This window comes from Mastigoproctus giganteus, chromosome 4 (assembly GCF_048544385.1).
Source record: "Mastigoproctus giganteus isolate SK-2022 chromosome 4, ASM4854438v1, whole genome shotgun sequence".
Taxonomy (NCBI): domain Eukaryota; kingdom Metazoa; phylum Arthropoda; class Arachnida; order Uropygi; family Thelyphonidae; genus Mastigoproctus; species Mastigoproctus giganteus.
In genome coordinates this window covers 33872614-33893782 of record NC_143578.1, presented here as the reverse complement: position 1 = coordinate 33893782, position 21169 = coordinate 33872614, and the positions used below count along the sequence as shown (strand labels likewise).

Here is a 21169-nt window from a genome sequence, read left to right as displayed (position 1 = left end):
TGTGATACCGTTCTGACAGTGGAGAATTGTAGGGACCCGCAGTTCATGACAATATGCGATAATGCTTCCCCTCCCATAGAGTGCAACTGGTGGAATACTTCCTTCAGAGCAAAGATATTTCCCGAATAGAGTGTGACCAAGGTCTTCAGGCCCTAATCCTATTGACATATCTAGGATGGTCCAGAAGGAATTTCAGAGTCGTCAGTATTTCCCACAACCTTACATGAACTACGAACTGTTGTCTAGATATCAGAGTTAATCACACATCCTCTTATGACCTATGTCCTGTTTTGTACATTCGTTTTCAGATACACGTGGGGTTGTTGAATGACACGCTTTATAGGTTCACACTCGGCAGTGTTGCATCATAACATACAATGATGGCATTTATCATTATGCCTTAGATTTGATTAATCCGTAATTGGTACGGTGCACTCCCTCAGATCTCCAGAAATTTATAAATTTTTCGCTTTTACCGATTTTACTTTACCTATCTTCTGAGTATTTCAATACGTTTTTACCCTCTGTCCAATAGTAATATTACAAATTTGTAACCTGTTGGTTTTGTGTAATTAATTTTTAAATCCTACTTTCGCTCTGAAATACTACATGTTTTCTTAGTATTTTTGAGTGTCTAATAATTCAAGTAAGAAATATTTTGAACGCATTTCAATAATCGCTAGCCACAGAGAACTGTTGCTGCTCCGTTTTCATGCGAAATATTGTGTTGTCTTTTTTTACTTTAGAAAACAGCCACTTGAAATAAAAGAAAAGCCTCCTGAAACTCCTCCACGAGTTGCAACCCCTACGGAGACATGTCGAAGTTGTCGGAAAGCACTCGACCCTAATGAGCAAATCCGTACTTGTGATGAGTGTAGCCAAAGAGTATGTGAAGATTGCGCCTCATACTCCCAAGTTCCTTCAGAGGAAGGTCTGGTATGTGTTTTGTACAAATTCTCCTTCTCAGTTTCTCTTGCTTTTACCTAAAGAGCAATTTCTAATCTCAGCCTCTTAATGAGTTAGAAATCAATTACAAAATGTCAGGCACGACAACGTTGAATGCGTCTGAGTATTAAGTAAACTGCAACTTGGACACAATTCTTGGAAAATAGATTAGGTTCGATTTAAGTTTAATAAAAAAAAAGAGACATTAAAAAATATATATATTTTTTAAATTCAAATAATATAGGAAGAGGTAAAAATTACTAGACAAACGTCAGAAATCATTAAAATTTTATAAAAAGTGCTTCACGTTCTAGAATACATTCAAAATGAATGTGTAATTAACTCAAGAAATATTTCTATTAACCTTTACTGAATAATGTAAATTCCACGGTACTTTGCAATTTATCCGCTAGAGGGATAAATTATGCAGAAGATATTTCGAATTAAAATCGTTTGGTCGGAATTTCTATTTTTAAATATGCGAATATAACGTTATTTGCCATTTATTTTGTCGGTTCCTGAAACCTATTTCCAGAAATAAATATTAAATGTTTCTTTTTCGATTTCTTGAAGAATCTACGAATTATTTTCCGACTCAATTATTATTTCTATTTTGTAAAATTCAATAATGCAACTAAACTCTTTTTTTTTTCGTATTGTGTGTTTTTGAAGAATTTCAACTAAACTGTGTTATTAGAAAGGTAATTCTAGTTGAAGTGTTTCGGACATTTTATAATCTTTTCAAATAAACATCCTAAATTTATTTAAATATGTTTAAAATATTAATCTGAATGAAATGCTGATACCAGTTTCCGAATTTAATATTATTTACTTGTAATTTTTCGTAAGTAGCATTTCAAATAGTAAGACGGCAATTTGCAAAATTTATTTAAATAATGGTGTCAATGTAGGAAAAAAAAATAATGTAAAATTTGCGTCATTTAAACGTGTTCCATTTTTTAAATTTTTATTTCAATTAATTAATTTTTCGGTTAAACTTCAGTGAGAGACTCCTACCCATGGATCTTTGCGACAGCAAATGATGGCCAGATCCAGCTTCTACCCTGCATCGAGCCGATGATCTATTCCTATCGTAATTTTGTTTCCCGATTCAAAATCAGTGATAGAGGAAGAAACTCGTTTCCTGATTTTAAATCTGCGCCAAACGGGAGGGAATTGTTTCCCAATAACGGGTTAGGGGTTCCCCTTACCACTGGTTTTCAATCGGGAAACAAAATTACACAAAAGAATAGATCGTTCGTCCAGTGACCGTGAAGTAGTAAGAAGAGCTAAGCTTAACCATTGCTCTGACGCTAAGATCCATGGGTAAGAGTCTCTTACTGAAGATAACCGATTTTTCGCTGTAATTGCTTTCACTTCAATTTTAATCATAATGATTTCAAAGTTATTAATAAAAGAAGTTTCATTATTTAATAAGCACATAAAGATTTATACTCGTACGTACCTCACGACATAGTGTGTAGATAAAATAACACGGCTCTAGTTGAAATATCTGTGCATAGGCCCCTAGAAAAATTATTTTTACACGAGTTCCAAATTTGGGGGCCAAAGGGAAAATATTCAAATAATGATGCTTAAAATGCTAATTTTATGATTTATTTTTATAACTGTTGCATGAAATATAGTCTCATGCAGGGGCAACCGTTTACACGCGCCTGTTTGAACAGATAATCTGTTGAATTCGGCAGAACTTGTGTTGCGAGTTATCAGGGAAGGTGGATGGATATACCAAATTACGGACCGTAGACAAAAAATTGTCTTGCATGTCTAGGCATAAATTCGAACCTGATCAAACAGCAATATATAAAAGTGCATCAAGATCACTCATTGAGGATTGGGTTATTACATGCGGACGGACGAACGATCTGACGGACACGAAAGTAACATGAGCTCTATGTATTTGTGGACGCGTCAAAAAACACTTTTTGTCAGTCTTCCTTCAGTCTTAATATATATTAAAAATAATTCTTTTTATTTATTGTTACAGGGTTGGAAATGCAGTTTTTGTAGAAGACGTCAAGGTCAAGATCGTCTTGGGATTGAACCTCCGCCTGGGGCTGGCATGCATAGAGTTCCCTCTGTTCGAAGAATGGTAAGAAATTGACCAAATACTGTATTTACAATGTGTCCAACTTCTTTAGTATTTTATATATTAATTGCGCCGGCAAAAGTCTCAAAGTAGTATGCCGCAATGGCAACCAGTTGATGCCTTTGCAGAAACAACTATTGGTTTTTTTTTTTTTTTTAGTCTCTGAATGTTTATTTGAGTTTAAAACGACAAATAGTTGTCGTTGAACCACAGTTGTACTGTTCAATATTTGGTTCAAAGTTTCTGGCTTTTTGTTTCAATGTCTGTTTATTTAATAACTAGTTGATTAGAATTTCTGATGCATTCGCTTTTCTTCTTACTCTAGACTTCAGATATCTCATTGTGGATCGCAACTCTACATCGAACGTTGTCGACTGTTCGTCTGACTTTAGTTTGACGAATAGTTGACAACGTTAAGGCTGCAAGTACTGTAAGTACTTTATGGTACTGTGAGTGCTTCCGTGAGGTACTCTTCGAACGACAAATACCACGACTTCACAGCATGATCTCATTTTTACGCTGTGACAGGTCAGCACATTAGAGCGTTAGCCAAGTTCCTATGTTGCAAATAGTTGACATGGAGCCAACTTCACACAGTCGTTCATCGAAAATTTTCTTTCCCCAAGAACTTTCATATTGTGCCCGAGAAATTTCTTGGGCCGTGTGTTTAAGAAGATTGAGACATGTGGCCATGTACAATTTTTTAAATAAAAAATAGTCTGAAATTTGTGTTTCGAACATCGTTATTTGAATATTTTTAAGTGTTCCTTCCGTAGGGTACTCATACGCTGTCTAATGTGCGCAAATTCATAAATCTGCTCCCGAATTAGTAGATGTGCCACAACAACCTGCATGTTTTCCTTATTCAACATAACTACCACCACCAAGGTCGACGCACTTCTGAGATAGACGATCAATGCACGGTAATTGGTCGTGCTCAGGCGATGTAACGATCTCCTGTTAGCCATGTTGAACCTTCACGTTATGACATTCGCATGGAATTTTTCCTAACAACATGTGAAACATGATCGCTGTGCGAAGATCTACACGTGAAACTTCAGCTACACTTTTTCATAATCCATAGCTGAGGACTGAATGAATATGAAATCCTTATTTCTATATTATCCACTTTTCCTGCTCATCTCCTTTATTTTTATGGTTACTTTAGAGATATGCGCAAAAATAGCAAATCTTGGGTCACAAATTTTTGTGGTGTGGATGAATCCGTTATGTACCTCATTGTGGAGTCGATTTATGCATCTTTTATTTCAACAACCCTTCTGGATATTCTGCCATGAATAGAAAAGGGCCGTGCTATATCACTCACGCTAATATTCCAGAAGCAATTCGCAACTTCAGTGAGATATGTACGTGACTCGTACAGTAAGCTTTTTGGTAGTTCCATTAATCATGCATGGGATGTGTTTTGAGACTGTAAATAGTCCATATTTTCTGATTTCGATCTGTTCCCTGCATATACTGAGTGCATTTTTCATTGCTATTTGACTGTTCCGCATTCAGAATGCTAAACATAAAACGCGATTTTATGAAAAATATAAATTCAAAGGAAATGTTCTGTCTGGAAATCTTTGGAAGAATATTACCTGAAGTAAAATCGCAGAATTCAGGTCTTGTACACTTGATCCAGTAAAGAGGATGATGTTTATTTTGATGGCTACTTTTATCCAGTTCTGCACATTATGTAATATTTATAATATTAGTGACTTCGAATAATTTTTTTCCAAAGATATTTATGCATAGAATTGGTTATGAACGTAATTAAACTTTTAGAACATAATTAATTAAAATAAACATTGAAAAATGTAAACTTCAAAACTTAATTCAAAATTATGTTAATTTAGATTTTTAGTTTATGTTTTAAAAAATAATTTAAAAATAATTAAAATTACGATTTAATTTTTAATCCGTTTTTAAATTAATTAAAATTCTATTCGATTTTTAGTTCGATTTTTCAAAATTCATTTAAAATTAATTGAAATTTTACATTTTTACATTTTTAAAAATATGTTTTTAAGGACATAAATTTAAAATTATGTGATGTTAATATGAAATTATATTCAATTTTATATTAACTTAATACGAAATTAAATTAACGTGAAAATAAAAATAATTAATTTAATTTATGTAAATTGAAGTTTTTAAAATAAAAAAAAAATGCTGCTAACATTCTTCGTAATGAAAATAGTTTTAATCCATTTTTCAGATTTTAATACAAAAATTATAAATTATAATTGCATGTTTAATTAAATGATTTGCTAAATACAGTTTTAATTAATCGTAAATCTTATTTATTTATTACAATTTCTGAGATAAAAAAAAACTATTCTTATCTGAGAACGAAATTAAACTTGTAAAGCAGTTGATTGTACTCTCGTGCTCAGGAAGCGAGGTTTTTTTAAAGCGACATCTTTGTTTGTAATAATATACAGACATAAATAGTTTTACCAGCTCTTACTAGTTTTCTTTACTTTAAAATTTTTAATTTCTCCACAGACTAGATACAACGTAAATTAGTTTGTGCATTTTCTTTTTTTTCTGTATTGACTACATTTCTTTAAAATATTTCTGGCACTCTTTTTGTTTATCTCTTTTTTTTTTCTTTTTTTTTTGTAAGGGTTGATTAAGTCAGGAATTCAATTACGTTACGTTGAAAGATACATGGGGAAAAAAAATAAATAAATAAAATTTTAAACAACAGTTAATAGAATATGTCGTTGTTTCTCTTTGTCAATAAAAACGCGTTCGTGCATCTTGTAAAAGATTCATGTCACATGCTGTTTCATCAAACGGAAACATCAGTTATTTACAGTGTTATCCTATCTTGTTTTCGAACATCTTATTCTGCATCCATTACTGAAAGTGCTCAAAGAATGCTAAAGGTTACAACGCAATGGGTTATATTCTAAAAGCTTTAAAAATTCACAATATATTCAAATTACAGACTGCACTTCTGGTTTCCGATTTATTTATTTTTGTTTGATTTTCTTGAGAGAGAGAGAGAGAGAGAGAGAGAGAGAGAGAGAGAGAGAGAGAGAGGGAGAGAGAAGATATACTTAGAGATAATGGAACGACTCCCATAGTTCTTTCAAAGAACCTGCGAGGAAACGTATCTGATACATACTGCCCTTCAAAAAGTATAGAGAACATCTGTTTTCGACCTTTCTTGATAAACAAGGTACTCGGATCCAAGGCCGGATTTACCGATTTGCAATTGATTCTGGGTCTTACGATCGCGTGGGAGCCAGAACAAAACCCTCGTGGGTAGCACAGTTGGTATAATCACCGTCCTCTTAATACCGATTGGAAAAGACCTCAGTTCGAATCCCAGCAACGAGGCGATTAATTTTTATGAGCTTTTTTTCACAACATAGCTAGTTAATCGGTCTCAGGCAACGGTAACGTGGTCTTTCTCCCGGAAACTCAGGTTTTTTGTCAAGTAAACACGCAATTTACAGATATATATGATTCAACATGGTCCAACTTGCTGATGTGCTTAAAATCCTAAAACGACTAACCAGCCCAGAACAGTGCAATCAGTATCGGCCCCGAGGTCTTATATTAGGGATTCTAAAAATATGCGTGTCAGGGCCATAGACTCGCCAAATCCGGCATTGCTCCCAGACCGGTATATAAGCGAAGCGTATGAGCCACACAAGTTACTTGTTCTTGTCGTGGCACGTGGAGGCGAGCCGACTGACTTCGAGAGGAGTGTGATTATCCTCTGTCACATTGCTAGCTTGTAAATTTGTGCAGTTGCTGACAGCCTGCACCATCCAAGGTCGACTGTTATCATGAAATGGAAGTGTGACGGTACCACCACCTTCTTCCAACTCACAGGAAGACCATGGATACTCACTCTGCGTGACAAAAGAGTACTCTGAAGGGCAGGGCGACAATCTCGTCTAACATCCATGCAAAAAATCAACCAGGAAATTTTAAGCATCAAGGGTTAAAATCTTTACGAACATACTACATACGTAGTTCCAAAGTCTCGGCTTTCAAGGGAAGGCGACGGCGTCTAAGCCAAACATCGCGAAATGCAATCAGCTCTTTCATCATGTATGGGTTGGTTGTTGGATGTTGTAGGGTCTTAGGCGATATTGCTCCGTATATATTATGTCTGTAAATTGCGTGATCTCTGGTTGAGATTTTGTTTGCTGGACTAAAAACTCGAGTTTCCGGTATGAAAACCCATGTTACCCTCGAGACCGACTAACTTAACCACGTTGTGAAAAAGGCCCATAAAAATTTTTCACGTCATCGACGGGACTTCAACTCAGGTCTCTCCACGGGATGTGGGGAGGATGGCGATTCTACCAACTGTGCTAGCCGCGATGGCGCCGTGAGCATTAAGACCATCGCATTAACTAAGCAGTTTACGCAGTTGGCCACAAAATCGTATTAAAGAATGGGATAGTCCTAATTTCATATTTAAATTAGGCCAAATAGCATTAACTATTTTATTTTATAATTATTAAAAATTGTTATCTTTAATAAATGCTACTGACTGACTTTTAGATATTAATTTAATTAACTTAAAGCATATTAAAGTTTAAGATTGATGTAAAATTTGTAATATTGTTTAAGACTGATGTAAAACAATAAATTGATAGAGAATCAGACATCGTGAATAAGTGGAAGGATATAGTCAGCTTCATGTGCTTACCCATGACTCACTACAGGACTCTATCTATGGCTTTACCCAGTCATGACATCATATCATGACGTCAGTGTAACGCAATCAAATAATTTCTCAATAAATTATTTTTTATTTAGACTCGAAAAGCCATAATCAACAGAAAGAAAGCGCTATTTTTAAGCATAATGCATTAAAATATTAAGCATAAGCACTAAATGTATCTGATGAAAATTGTCTCTTTCCACTGAAAAATCTCTTGCTGTTCCGATACTTTTGATAACATAGTGTATAGACGGACATTTCGCAAATTACGGTGTTGTAATGAGAACAACGCCTCTGTCTCTACCACAGTAAGAGATTACAGAGCCTCACAAGCCTTGGCTTGTTTTCTCTTAAATCTGCTACTTTTGGCCGTATATAAAAGAATTTCAACAACAAGAGTTGAAGCATCCACAAATTCGGTTTTCTCCATCAGTCATTACTGTCCATTGTTGATATGAAGCACTCTCCTGTTGTTGTTTTTTTTCCTACACGAAAGAAGTCGCGTTTGAAACGTAATAAAATATCCAGTAAGGTCCTCCACGTGCCGTAGGCCATATTGATTATTTTATTTGATGGTGTGCTATTATAGTGAAATGCTTACTTCCAAACAAACAGCGCTATTTGGATTTCGATATCTCCATTGCTGTTTTTTTTTTAACTCCAAATACCGTAATGGAACTATCTGTGAAATAACTGCAGAAAAGCGATGGTATACAAAGAAAGACAAGCTAAAACATTAATAGAGGAAGTTGAAAGAAATATGTTCCAAAATGATCATAATTTTTCATGAATAACAGTACTGTTTGCTATTTCTAGCTAAGCTGCGAAATTTAAGACCAAACCAAGATGTATCACCTAGCAACTGCGCAGTTAACTCGTGCGCACAGTGTGACCTCGGCCGTCGGTCAAGATTATGCCTGTTAAATTTCACCTACGTAGCAATGGAGGGACACGAGAGCCGCCCTCAGAATTTGGTTCTGTCTCAAGAAAACGTCAGCTGAAATGTATGAAATGTTAAAAGAGGCTTATGGTGAATCTACGCTTCCATATAGCACAGCTCGCAGGTGATTCAGAAGATTTAAAGATGGACTTGATTTCAATCAAAAAATCGGCGGTCCTGGAACTCCAAACACTGTTGTCACTACAGAAACCATAGACTGCTTCTGTAATCGTGGGAGAAGATCGTCGTTTACAGTAAGGCAACTGGCAGAGACTTTGAGAATATCTGTAGGAAGCACGCACGGTATTCTTCATGACCATTTGCATATGACACGTGTTTGTGCACGCTGGGTTCCAAGCCTACTCATCCCTAACAAATTTCCATGCGAACTTGCTGTTTCCATGGAGGTTTGTCAGGAGCTGAAACGGATGGCTACTGAAGATGGTGAGGTTCTGTACAGGTGATAATGGCGGATAAAACAGCTTCATCATTTCGGTTCAGAGAGTAAGCAACAAAGCTCTGTGTGGAAATCTCCGTCATCCCCAAAACCGAAAAAAGTCAAAGTTGTGGCTCCTGCAGGAAACATTATGGTCATCTCTTTTTTTGACGTTCAAGGAATAGTTTTTCAGCATGTTATATGCCATGTCATACGACTGTTACGGGACCTTACTACAGAAGTATACTGCATCCTTCGCGGGATCACATTCGTCGAAAACGACCATAGTTTCACGCAGGTAGGTGGATGCTGCACCACGACAATGTAATAACTCACATTGCTCATACCGTCATCGAGTACTTAGCATTAATGTCAAATGTGTTACTCATCTGCCCTACAACTCTAACCTTGCTTCCTGTCATTTTTGTTTATTTCCAAAGTTAAAGAAGGAGCGGCGAGGAAAACTTTTCCAGTCGTCATAAGAAGTTGTAGAGACATCGGAGGCGATTCTGAAATGCACATAAAAAATGGCTTCCATCGTGTTTTTTGAAGAATGGCAGAAACGTTGGAGTAAGTGCATTTCACCAAGTGGGGACTACTTTAAAAAGGACCATCAAAATATTGATGGTTAATAAACGTATGCTGTGAAGAAAAATTATGATCATTCTTTATTGAACAGCCCTCTTATTAACCTTATTTTAATTTCTGCTCCTCTCAAAATACGAAGGAATACTATTGATTTTTTGGTTGTGGGGCAGAGGTTAATTTCGTTTCCAGCGTTGTCATTTTTGTCTTAGGTGCATCAGCGACTTAGAGCACATTGCGCCGTATATAGTATGTCTGTAAATTGGGTGTTCTATGCTCGATTTGCTTGTTTGCTGGAAGAAAAACGAGTTTTCAGGATGGAAGGAGACCATGTACCCTATGTTCTGAGACCGACTAAGTCACGTTGTGGAAAAAAGACCATAAAAAATTACTAGTGTTATTGACGGGATTCGAACCAGGATTTTTTCCACCTAGAGTGGGAGGGAAGGGGCTTAATATGCACTATGCTGCTCAAGGACTTTCCGGTGTTGACACCTGCTTTGTTTCGAAGTCGCAGCACCAAGCCCAATTTTATCTAAGTTTTATTCTTGAAAGAAATCTTTCAAGTTTCATGGAGCACTTTTTAATTTTTACCAGGAAATTCAGAGCCTGGTTAACGGCTAATAGGTTATCACTATTTGAGTTTGATTCTATACTTCTACGAAGATTGTCATGGAAAATGACCATGACACTACACTAACTTCAATTTTTTTAACAGGAGCGGGAACTTTGATTCTTCTGTCATAATCATTGGCATCCAGGACTAGGGCCAGACAAGAGATTACCTGCACCTCCAACCGTGGGACACCGTTATGAGTACAGTGAACTCATGTTCATGGATTTTGTATTTGTATTGATTCTGTATCAGCAATACATTCAGCAGATTGCTGTTAGTTATTGCATGTTGTAACTATTGTACATAATTAGCATTATTAATTAAATGCTATCTTATATCACCTAAATTGTTATTTATGGCTACAGATTGGTAACTTTTGGTATCGTTGTTCCATCTAAAGGGAGTTACGTTATTATTAGATGGATTTTGAGAGCTTTCCGAACTATTTTAAAGTTGGGTGGAGCGTACAAATAATGAACTGAATTTGATAGAACAAACAAAAGCTTGCGAGCCCATCACAACTATTTTCTAGAATTAAAATGCATAATTGAGCTGCTTTGAACTTTCTTCACTTCATATCCATAATTTTAGATATCCTTAAAGAGCAAATATCATGGCTAACAAACCGATTCAAATCAAAATTAGCTCACAGCTCTTCACAGCACTTCTCATTAAATTTTCCGCTCAATTTTAATTTGGCTTCGATGAAATTAGCAGCTGGTTCCTGTCCAGTTTTAGGCTTTTACAAGCAATGGACAACGATGTGAAATATTAAAGGCAGTGGCGTAGCAGAAAAGTCGGGGGCCCGTCTCTCAAAAAATTGACCAAAGGGAGTAAATCAACTCAAACTGATTGGGTCCACCTTGTAAATATTCTTAGGTCTAAACGTAATTTAGCGTGTTTTATATTTCATTACACTACATGGAATTTTAAGATGCCTTATTTTGTTGTGATAGTTGTGAAATTATTCCGAAACTACCATATTGCAGGGTCTCCTGGCTCTTCTACTACACCACTGGTTAAAGGATCCGCTACTGATGGTCCCTCATATTGCTCATGAGTTAAAAAGAACGCTGATCTATTCTTTAGCGATGTCTATCTGAAATAGTGTAGGCATTTACCAAATTTGCGGAGGCGCAGTGGCATAGTTGCCCCAGGGTCCTCCTCGATCTTATTTTAGGGTTTATAAACATATATACGGCTTCGTAGCCAAGTGGTCAGGAGCGGGAGTGCAATAGCACACGCTCTTTGAGTAGACCTGGGTTCAAGCCCGTGACTGCTAATTATGGTCTCTCTGCCAACCTGCACTGGACCAGCGTGGCACTGGCACATTCCCTCAATATGACTTGTGAAGGCCTCCATCCTGCAGTGGATTGACGATGGCTGCAAATTTATTTATTTAAACAAATATGCGACAGGTCCAAGACTTCCTCAGCGCGTACGTGCTTTCGTTTCCAAAATACTCATTTTCTGCTCTGTCCCTTGGAGATGGGGGTGAGAGTTTAAAAATAAGATATTTGTAAATTTCAAAATTAATTTTAGTTCCTGCCGTTATTATAACGTTGTGGCGCCATCTACTGTAAGAAAGGAATATGAAATGTTAAAAATCACTCCAAGTCGCCGATTTAGAAGGAAAAAAAACACAAAAACCAAACGCTTCTTATTCAAATTTAAGTGTTTTGTTTCTCGAATATCCGAATATTTTTATGGGTTTAGTTTTGTTTTCATCGCATTAGTCCATCTGGAATCCGATTTTGAAACATCGAATAAATTTAAATATGAAACAAAGTCTTCATCGTCCTTGATAAAGAAAAAAAACCTTTTTAAATACTTTTTATACATTTAAAATTTTTCGGGTAACGTGTTGACGAATTTATTAAACAAATTTGAATATATTAAATAACAAAAAAAAATCTCGGTTGTGTTTTAAATAAAACAAAATAAATTATTATAAAATTTATATTTTATTTTTTAAAAAATTAAAAATATAAATAAATAAATAATAAAAATTTAAATAAATACATGCATGTACATTTCGTGGACGTTTCTTGATCGATTGTCTCAGTTAATGGTGGATTTTAATTACATTTTAATTAAATACAAACATTTTAATTAATTTGCTTTATTTTCAGGCCGAGAGGATAGCTAAAGGACAAAAGGAAGGCGCTATACCTTCACTGGGCCATTTCGATCTCGATGTACTCGGAACGCCTGCACTGAACCTCGGGGAAGGCCGAAGGTCAATCTGTAACCCTGAAATCATACGGCAAGTTCGTGAGAACGCAAGCTGGTTTGAATCTCGAAAAACTCAGAGCGAAGAATCTAGAGATGATTCATGCGCTATCTTGACGACTGACAGAAAACCTCGAAAAGAAAGTCGGCCACCTGTAGAACGGCAAAAGTCCATTGAAGGACTGCGAGATGGAATCGAGAGACTTCAGTCAACAAACGATAAGAAGGAAACCTCACGTTCGTCTTCGCCAGAGCGTCAGGATCGTCTGGGTGACAAATACGCTTCATCAGAAACCCCAAGCGATAGAAGGTCATCGTCAGAATCCCAGAAAGGCGTCGTTAAACCCTTACCTCCAAGCATAAGTCCAAACAGAATAGGCAGACACAGTCCAGGATCTTTCAACAGATATTCCGGACAACAACCACATCAACAATCTCGAGTATCTTCAGCGTCCGAAAGCTCCCTGGAAGACATTTCCGAAGGAACCCACGATAGAAGACGAAGAAATCGGATAAGACGCCGATCACGAATTCAACGCCAGAAAAATTACGAAGACGAGCCCGAATCGGAACCGAGTTCTTATCACAAAGACAAAACCCATAAACAACGCCAGCCGGTTACGTCTCTGGAGTCTAGCAGTGCCTTAGAAAGCTACGACAACGAGCTTGACTACTGTCGTCGAAAGCGGCGACAACACGACAGGACTTCTCCAAAGCCACTCCGCCATATTGCATCGGACGCTGCTCTTTACATTCGTCACATGAGCTCAGAAAGCTCGGACGTGAGCGATGCGAGTGGAGAATATTCGACGTACAGCGAACGTAGCACGTGCGATGGACGATATGATCCTTATTATACAGAAGGAAGAAAGTCGGATAAAAAACGAAAGTCGTTAAATAAGCCACCCTCCCAAAGACGACCTTCAGATTTTAAAAGAGAAGGCAACTTAAGTCCACCAGTAACCATTGATAGCAGTCCTTCTCCAGAAGAAGTCGAAACAGTCAGACTGTCGACCGATATGTCCTGCTCTATCGATGAAACTGAGCTTGTCCCGAATACCGCACCGACAGTTAGAAGAAGCATCCCTTTTGTAATGGTAGATGTGGTTGGTGATTATCCAGGAAATAGACGCCAGGATTATGAGTACGAAGGTGACTTTCCAAGGAGAAGTAGCACTGGACGTGCCTTGCCCCAAATCCCTTTCCTCGATGGACAAATGAGTTTGTTTCACATGCCTCACAATAGGACAAGAAGTACACACTCCTTGGACATTCCTCGCGAAGAACTAGGAAGACCGGAGAGGAGAGCATCTGCGCCTGAAAGGGACCACATCAAAATTGTCATTGATGATGTGGACTCCGAGAAAAAAGGTACGTGTTTCTGCAAGTGCTGTTTTTCATTAAATTTCATGACTGAAAAATAAAGTAAATTTACGTCCCATTATTACTGTTTTTTATAAAATGGATTAGTTATATATTATAATTACTCTTATTCAGACTATATGCCCCCTCCAAAAAGTAATCTGACACCATCACGTTTGGAAAATCACGAGTGTTAATGAAAAAATTAATAAGGTGTAGGATGAATAAGGCTTAATAAGGAAATGAATAAGGACAGAGTCTTGGCGTACTTGTAGCACTCCACTGCAATGCACCGACTCCTCTCCCAGCCAGAAGGAATCCTAAACGTCGTTAAATTTCTTATATTGGACCGATAAAATTAATGTGACAACTCCAAATCCGAATTCTTCGCTGGGGACGCTGAAATCGAACATTGCAATGAGGCCACATCAGGGTTTGCTATGCAACTTAAGCACACCTTTGGCTTCAGTCATGGCAGAATACTATTGACCCGTTACTTTTCGCAGGCAGTTGGAATTAATATTAGATATTAGTATTAGCCATATAGTGAATCCTTTGGATCCTTTCAAAAAGCTCGATGCCTGTTTTTTTTTTTTTTTCATATATCATATTTTTTAGTTTCAATCTCCGCACTTGGACACAGTGTTCCATGTGCGCAATTACAATTCTCTTATTATTATTAATACTCCAACTTTGCAGAAGACATCGGTGTCTGCAGCACCAAGCGCTTCAGACATATACGTCGGCTTCGAGCCTACAACATATATTGGATAAAGCAATTTTACCCATCTTAACAAAGCGTCTCCTTTCCCTATAGTCTCCACAATGCCACTATGCATTAGCTAACTGCTCCAGGCCCTCGTAGGTAGCACAGTTGGTAGAATCGCCATCCTCTCCATACCACGTGGAAAAGACTTGAGTTCGAAATTCGAATCCGATCAATGACGTGAGGAATTTTTATGGGACATTTTCATGGACCTTTTAAGGTGGCAGATTTGGTCTAGGAGAGGGTAGTATGTTTTTATGTCTCCCGGAAAGTCGGGTTTTTCATCCATCAAACAGATATCGACCTCGGCACACACGCAATTTAAAGACTATGCACGGAACGATATGGCCTTAGTCACTGAAGCTCCTAAAACCCTGTTACAGCAACAATAACCGCTCCACTGTGAAAAATCCACCGGTGTTGTCCAACTTTGCATTGAAAGCTTTCAATGATAAAAGAGAATTAGACGTTCTGTATGCTGATCTGAAAACTGCCTTTGACAGTATCAACGTTGATACACTTCTTCAGCTGCTGGAATCTTTTTTTCACATTCAAGAAAATATTTTGGCCTTCATAAGATCCCTAATCATATCAGTCTGCCTCAGTCGAGGCTTAGAATTCGCCCTGGAGTTTTCTGGGTTTTTCAGCCCACATAACATGTAAATCGTGAATTCACACGTCTACAGACCTAACACTGTTATTAGACCGCGTTTTGGGACCGTTAATACCAAAAGTGATATTTTTTTTTATTTTTTAACCCAGATTTCTGGAACTTCTGTGTCCATCGTCCCCTTGCAAAATCCTTGAAATAAACCCCGGTGCTTTGCGAAAATTACATAGACTCAACTAAGCGACTCAGTACCGCAAAATCATCACCAGCCATTCAAATATCGGAATCAAATGAAGTGGATGTGCAGAAATTTGCAACCAAATCCACCTGATGTAGACGCCAAATCTCAGAGCAAGTCCTCGCCATAATCGATACATAAACGAATTCAACACCAGAATAAACGTCTTTCTCGCTGTGTACAACCCTGCTTTCCTATTGATGATATCCAATCTGTGTTGGAACAGTGCTTACCAAAATACAATGTCTTATGGTACCACACCAGCTGTAAAGTGTTGCCTGCCGAACTGAGAAGTCCCATGCTTGTCTGGTCCAAATCATGAACTGTCTAAGTGTCTAATCTTAGATTACACGTGACCTTCCTGTAGGCTGATGGGTATTTTTTTCCCCCTGTATCTGGCTGTGTGCGCGCGTAAAAGATAATATATTTATTATACAGTGGGATTATGGCCTCCCTGTCACTACAAACTTTCGATAAATCATCCCCATACCAGTATGGACCTTCCTTGTGGCCTGTGTACACTGCTCGAAGAACTTTAGAGAATTTGTTTGCATCCCTTTAGTGCAGTCTGCAGTTCATCCGTAAAAGAAGAACGTAGTGGCCACGCTTTGATCCGACATTACAGTCCATCCCAAAGGTATGCAGTTTTGACACCACGCACTGTACGGGAATGGATATGATTGACCAGGAACATGGGGTCTGTTTCCATTGGGCGTGGGCAACATGGAATTTTCCAAGATGTCGTCGTTCAACTCGGCGCTGTGCTTTTGGTGCTACAACCAAACGGTCCACTACAACCAACGGTCCAAATTCGAACCATAAAATCATGGAAATTAGTTCTAGGAAATTTTGTAGACTGTAATTTTCAGGAAATACGTATGAAGGAAGGTTGTTCCAGAAAATGGCAGTTGAATGAATAAGCGAGGAAGATGAAAAGTTGGTTCTGTGAGTTTGAAGTTGGACACTAAATGGATGTTGGCTGGTGGCAGCACGTGTTCGGACGTCTTGAAAGAGAGAGAGAGAAAGAGCGGGAATTATAGATTCCAATTCAGAAGAACAGTGCCCATGGAAGTATCTGTAGAAAAGACATGCAGCAGAAACAGAACGTCTATGAGACAGAGAGTGAAGAGACTGTTAGAGATGAGTCATTAATTAACCTAACTGCCCTCTTCTGAATGGAATCTAGATTAACGATGAAATTGTTCAATGTTCAATGCAGCGGGATGGAAAACCAGCACATTCACACAACCATATAGATCAGAAAAGCAATTTGCTGACGGGTCCGAAATCAAATAATTTGCATATCTAACTGAGCTACCTGCATACAAGGTTGTATTTTTCTAGTTTTATTTATCACAGACGTTGAAGCCGCCACAACGCTTCCATCAATGATGCAGGGAATTTTTATGGACATTTTTCACAATGTGGCTGAGTTAGTCAGTCTCAGGCGAGGACAGAATAGTTTTGTTGTTGTAGTAGAGGTTTAGGAGCATCAGCCACTAAGGCCAAAATCTCCATGTATATTGTCTGTAAATTGCGTGTGTTCTGAGTTCGATTTTCGGTTTGCTGCATGAAAAATCCGAGTTTCCAGGAAGAAAAACCATGTCACCTGAGAACGACTAACTCAGCCACGTTGTGGAAAAGGCCCATAAAAATTCCAGGCTCTCGAACTTAGAAATTTTCTGCCGTTATAAAATAAAAACAAAGAAACTATTACAAATTAGCATTTTTTGCAAAACTATGGACACCAGAGTTCTAATATGTCCAGTCAACTGCTTCTATTTATGTTTTTTTTTTTTTTTTTGTTTCTAAAAATGAGCCAAACTATTTTTGAAATAGCGTCTGCAGAACTCTCGACAGCAACGACAAAACTGCACTGACGGTTATCCAGCTGCGATCCGCGGACTTACTTGTGTCAATGCACGAAAAGCAACGGAATATTTACGAATGCGGTGTGAAGGTGCAATTTCTGTTGCAAATGTGCGTTCAATGGTGCATCCGATGGCTTCTAGCAGAAGGGCATTTGTGGACACCTCGTCATTTCGGATCTGTTCATTTATAAACATTTATTCATAGCACATTGGTAGCGAATGAATATCGCCGATAAGATGACCTTTTCCGATTTCCATTGTAAAGTGCTTCTGACTGCATCAAGCGTGCAAGGGACGTTACGCAAGATGGCGTACACTTGATGTTGTTATCTATTCAACCTTTCATCTAATTGTTCAATTAATATATCTCTCTCTCATTATTATATTCACTCTAATATTCTCGTTCGCTCGTATACGTATACACACAGTCTCTCTCTCTCATTCCGTCTTCAGTCATTCATACTATTGAATCTTTATTTAATTGTTCGATCTCTCTCTCTCTCTCTCTCTCGCTCTCTCGTTCAATCTACATTCATTCTATTCAAGATTTCGTTTCATTGTTGTGTGTGTCATTCAATGTGCAATCATTCATTCTATTCAGTTTTTCATTTAATTGTTCGACTCTCAATTTTATGCCTTCGCTCCCCTTTTTCTCTCATATTGTTATACTCCCTTTCTCTCTCTCTCTCTCTCTCTCTCTCTCTCTCTCTCTAATCATTTTATTTATTAAAATCGTTAATTATCGTTCAGATTTAAATTTGAATGAATGATTTCAGACTTAAATCATTCAATATTCATTCATTCCATTCAATTTTTCATGTACATTTGTAATTGTTGGATCTCTCTCTCTCTCTCTCTCTCTCTCTCTCTCTCTCTCTCTCTCTCTCTCTTCATTCATTTATTCTGTTCCATCTTTCATTTAATTGTTCGACCTCTCTCTCTCATCTTTATACTCTTTCTCTCCCATTGTTATACTCTCTATCTATTTGTCTTTCCCTCTCTCTCTCTCTCATTCATGGCATTGGAGATTTGATTTAATTGTTCAGTCTTTCTCATTTTTATGCTCTTGCCCTTTTCCTTTCCAATCTCTCTCTCTTTTCATTTTCTCTTTTTCTCCCCTCTCCCATTCTCTCTCTCTCTCCTTTATTTTATCTCTCTTTTCTTTATCTTTCTATCTCTCTAATTCTCTCCTCTTTTCTCTCTCTCTCTCTCTCTCTCTCTCTCTCTCTCTCTCTCTCTCTCTCTCTCTCTCTCTCTCTCTCTAAATTAGGGTAATGATAGCCAAGAAATTAGGAAACATGATAAAAGTTGTAAACGCTAATATGAGTGTGAACGCATTAAGGGTACAAAATGCTGCTTAGAATGGACAGATAAGATGAATAAATGGAGTGAGTCGTGAAGGTGTCGAATAGCCTCTTGCACCTGGTCCCGCAGAACAACCGTGCTCTCTGTTGGCTGCAAGTGGCTCTGTAGATGGCGTCCAATCATGGCCTACACGTGATGCATTGAGGGAGAAATCTGCGGACTGGATAACAGAGCCAATATGCCCTCACTGAAGACACTCAGAGGAAACTCCTACTGTTGTGTTCGAGCGTTGTCCTGGTGAAAGATGGCGTCAGGCACTACAGTAAGAAAGAGGAAGGCACGGGTTCCAGAATCTTGGCGACATAGCGGTGAACAGTCAGATTGCCGTTGACGAACATCGACACCAGTCAAAGCTGATCGCTCCCCCACCATAACACCACAGGGTGTGCAGTATGGCATTCGGCAATGGCACTACGATTATTACGTCCACCACATCGTGGCCACGTGTATGTGGCGATCATCGGGCCCCAGCAGAAACGGATTCATCGCTGAACACCACTTGACGCCTTTCTGTATCTCATGTGGCCCGTGCATGTCTCCATTCCAGACGCTCTTGACGATCAGCAGCAGTTATGGGTAATCGATGCAATGGCCGGTATGCACGGCGATCCCCTTGGGCGTACAAAGGTGTACAATGGTTCGATGGGTAATGGGGTGACAGCTACCTGATGTCACGTCTCATTCGATGGTAGCTAGCGTGGCTGTAAATGCAGTGTAAGCTTATGGACGGATAAGACGTTCGTCCCCTTCCATTCTGTAGTCCTCCGTCTTGTTCCATTACCCATTCCACGAGCTGTCGTACTTTCCGCAGGCACTATAGTCAACACTGTACCTTGGTATTGTTACGGCTCATGCGTTCCGCTACACGACGACGTGACGATCCGGCCTCTCGAAACCCGATAATCGAATTCGCTGAGTTGCTGATATCGGTATCTAACATAACGTCTCGTCATCCCTACAATCATTGTCATACTCTGATATCGGTTCCTGCGAGAAAGAAACCTGTTAACTGCATCACGCCCTCGTGGGTAGCACAGTTGGTAGGATCGCCGTCCTCCCCATACCAGGTGGAAAAGACCTCAGTTCCAGTCCCGTCGATGATGTGAGGAATTTTTATGGGTCTTTTTCACAACGTGGCTTAGTCGATCTCAGGCGAGGGTAGCATGGTTTTGTCTCCCGGAAACTCGCGTTTTTCGTTCAGCAAACAGAAAATTTACCTCAGAACGCATGGATTTACAGACAGTATACACGGAGCAATACGGCCTAGTCGCTGATGCTCCTAAAACACTACAACAACAATAATTGCACCACACACGCATTGCTTTGAACTCCACGACCTCTACTCTCGTTTTCATAAACAGCCGAAGCTTCCGTCCGTTGGTCGTCTCTTATTTTAATCATTTGTATATTTCATCTCAACGCATCCGCCATCTAATCTGCATGGTCTCTGGGTGCGGCAACTCAGTGTCTCAGAGTGCAATTCAAGTCAACAGATTGATTTGCAGGTCGCAAACTTTCATTTCAAAGTATTATTATTTCATTGTCATACTAATGTTAATAAAGTGCTAGTTCAAAAGCGGACTTTAAATTGTGCTACCTGCAGACACACTGGCCATCATTGTGGTACTTCTGTCTTTTGAGTAACCATTCAGCCTACAACCAATTCATTCTCATTTCAGTTCTGCTTAGAGCTTAACTTAGAGCTAATTCATTCTCCATTCAGTTTGCACCCAATTCTCAACATCTGGAGACAACAGAAAACCAAATACAATCCTCCATCGAACACATGAAGAGGAATACAGCTGTTGATAGTAGCCTTGTGATTTGGTGATCTGGGACAGCACTACCAATGATCGTACTCCTCTTTGTGACCGCTTCCAAAGGTACAGTTAAGATTCTTGTGTTCTAAATGTTTGCTTGTCTTAATTTCCTGTTTATGGATGACGTTGACCATCGACCCTAACAAGTTCATGCATATTTAGAAACAGAAAATATACAAAGAATAGCGTGGTGTAAGGTATTCGGTCCTAAATTAAATCTGAAGAATCAAATTGGAAGCTGCCAACCTCAACTAACTTCCTATATTGAAATCAGTTGTAGAAGTATTGGGTTTGTTGACCTTTGATGGACACTCTCATATTAAACATAATTCTTATCACACTTCTAAATTCAAACTTTTTTATAAGTGATAGGTTTTATAAGTGATAGTTTAGGTGTGTGCATATTAATCTCCAAAGCAACCAAGACCATGAGATGTTAGTATATTGTGTCTGTATTTGCGCGTATTCGATTGGTTTGATGTGAAAATCCCGAGATTCGGGGAAATTAACCCTCCCTTTTTTTCTACCTTTTTGTGAGGTAAAAAAAAAAAAAAAAAAAAGCATGGTGCCC

General features: G+C 38.3%; 1 protein-coding gene across 1 annotated transcript in view; it reads left to right on the top strand.

Moving 5' to 3' along the window:
* Positions 1–21169, top strand: part of LOC150086614 (uncharacterized) — a 199280-nt gene that overhangs the window by 96593 nt on the left and 81518 nt on the right. The window contains exons 3-5 of the mRNA XM_090371477.1: positions 747–936; positions 2954–3058; positions 12467–13937. Of these exons, the coding sequence (XP_090227603.1) occupies positions 747–936; positions 2954–3058; positions 12467–13937 (1766 nt within the window). The remainder of the gene's footprint in view (positions 1–746; positions 937–2953; positions 3059–12466; positions 13938–21169) is intronic.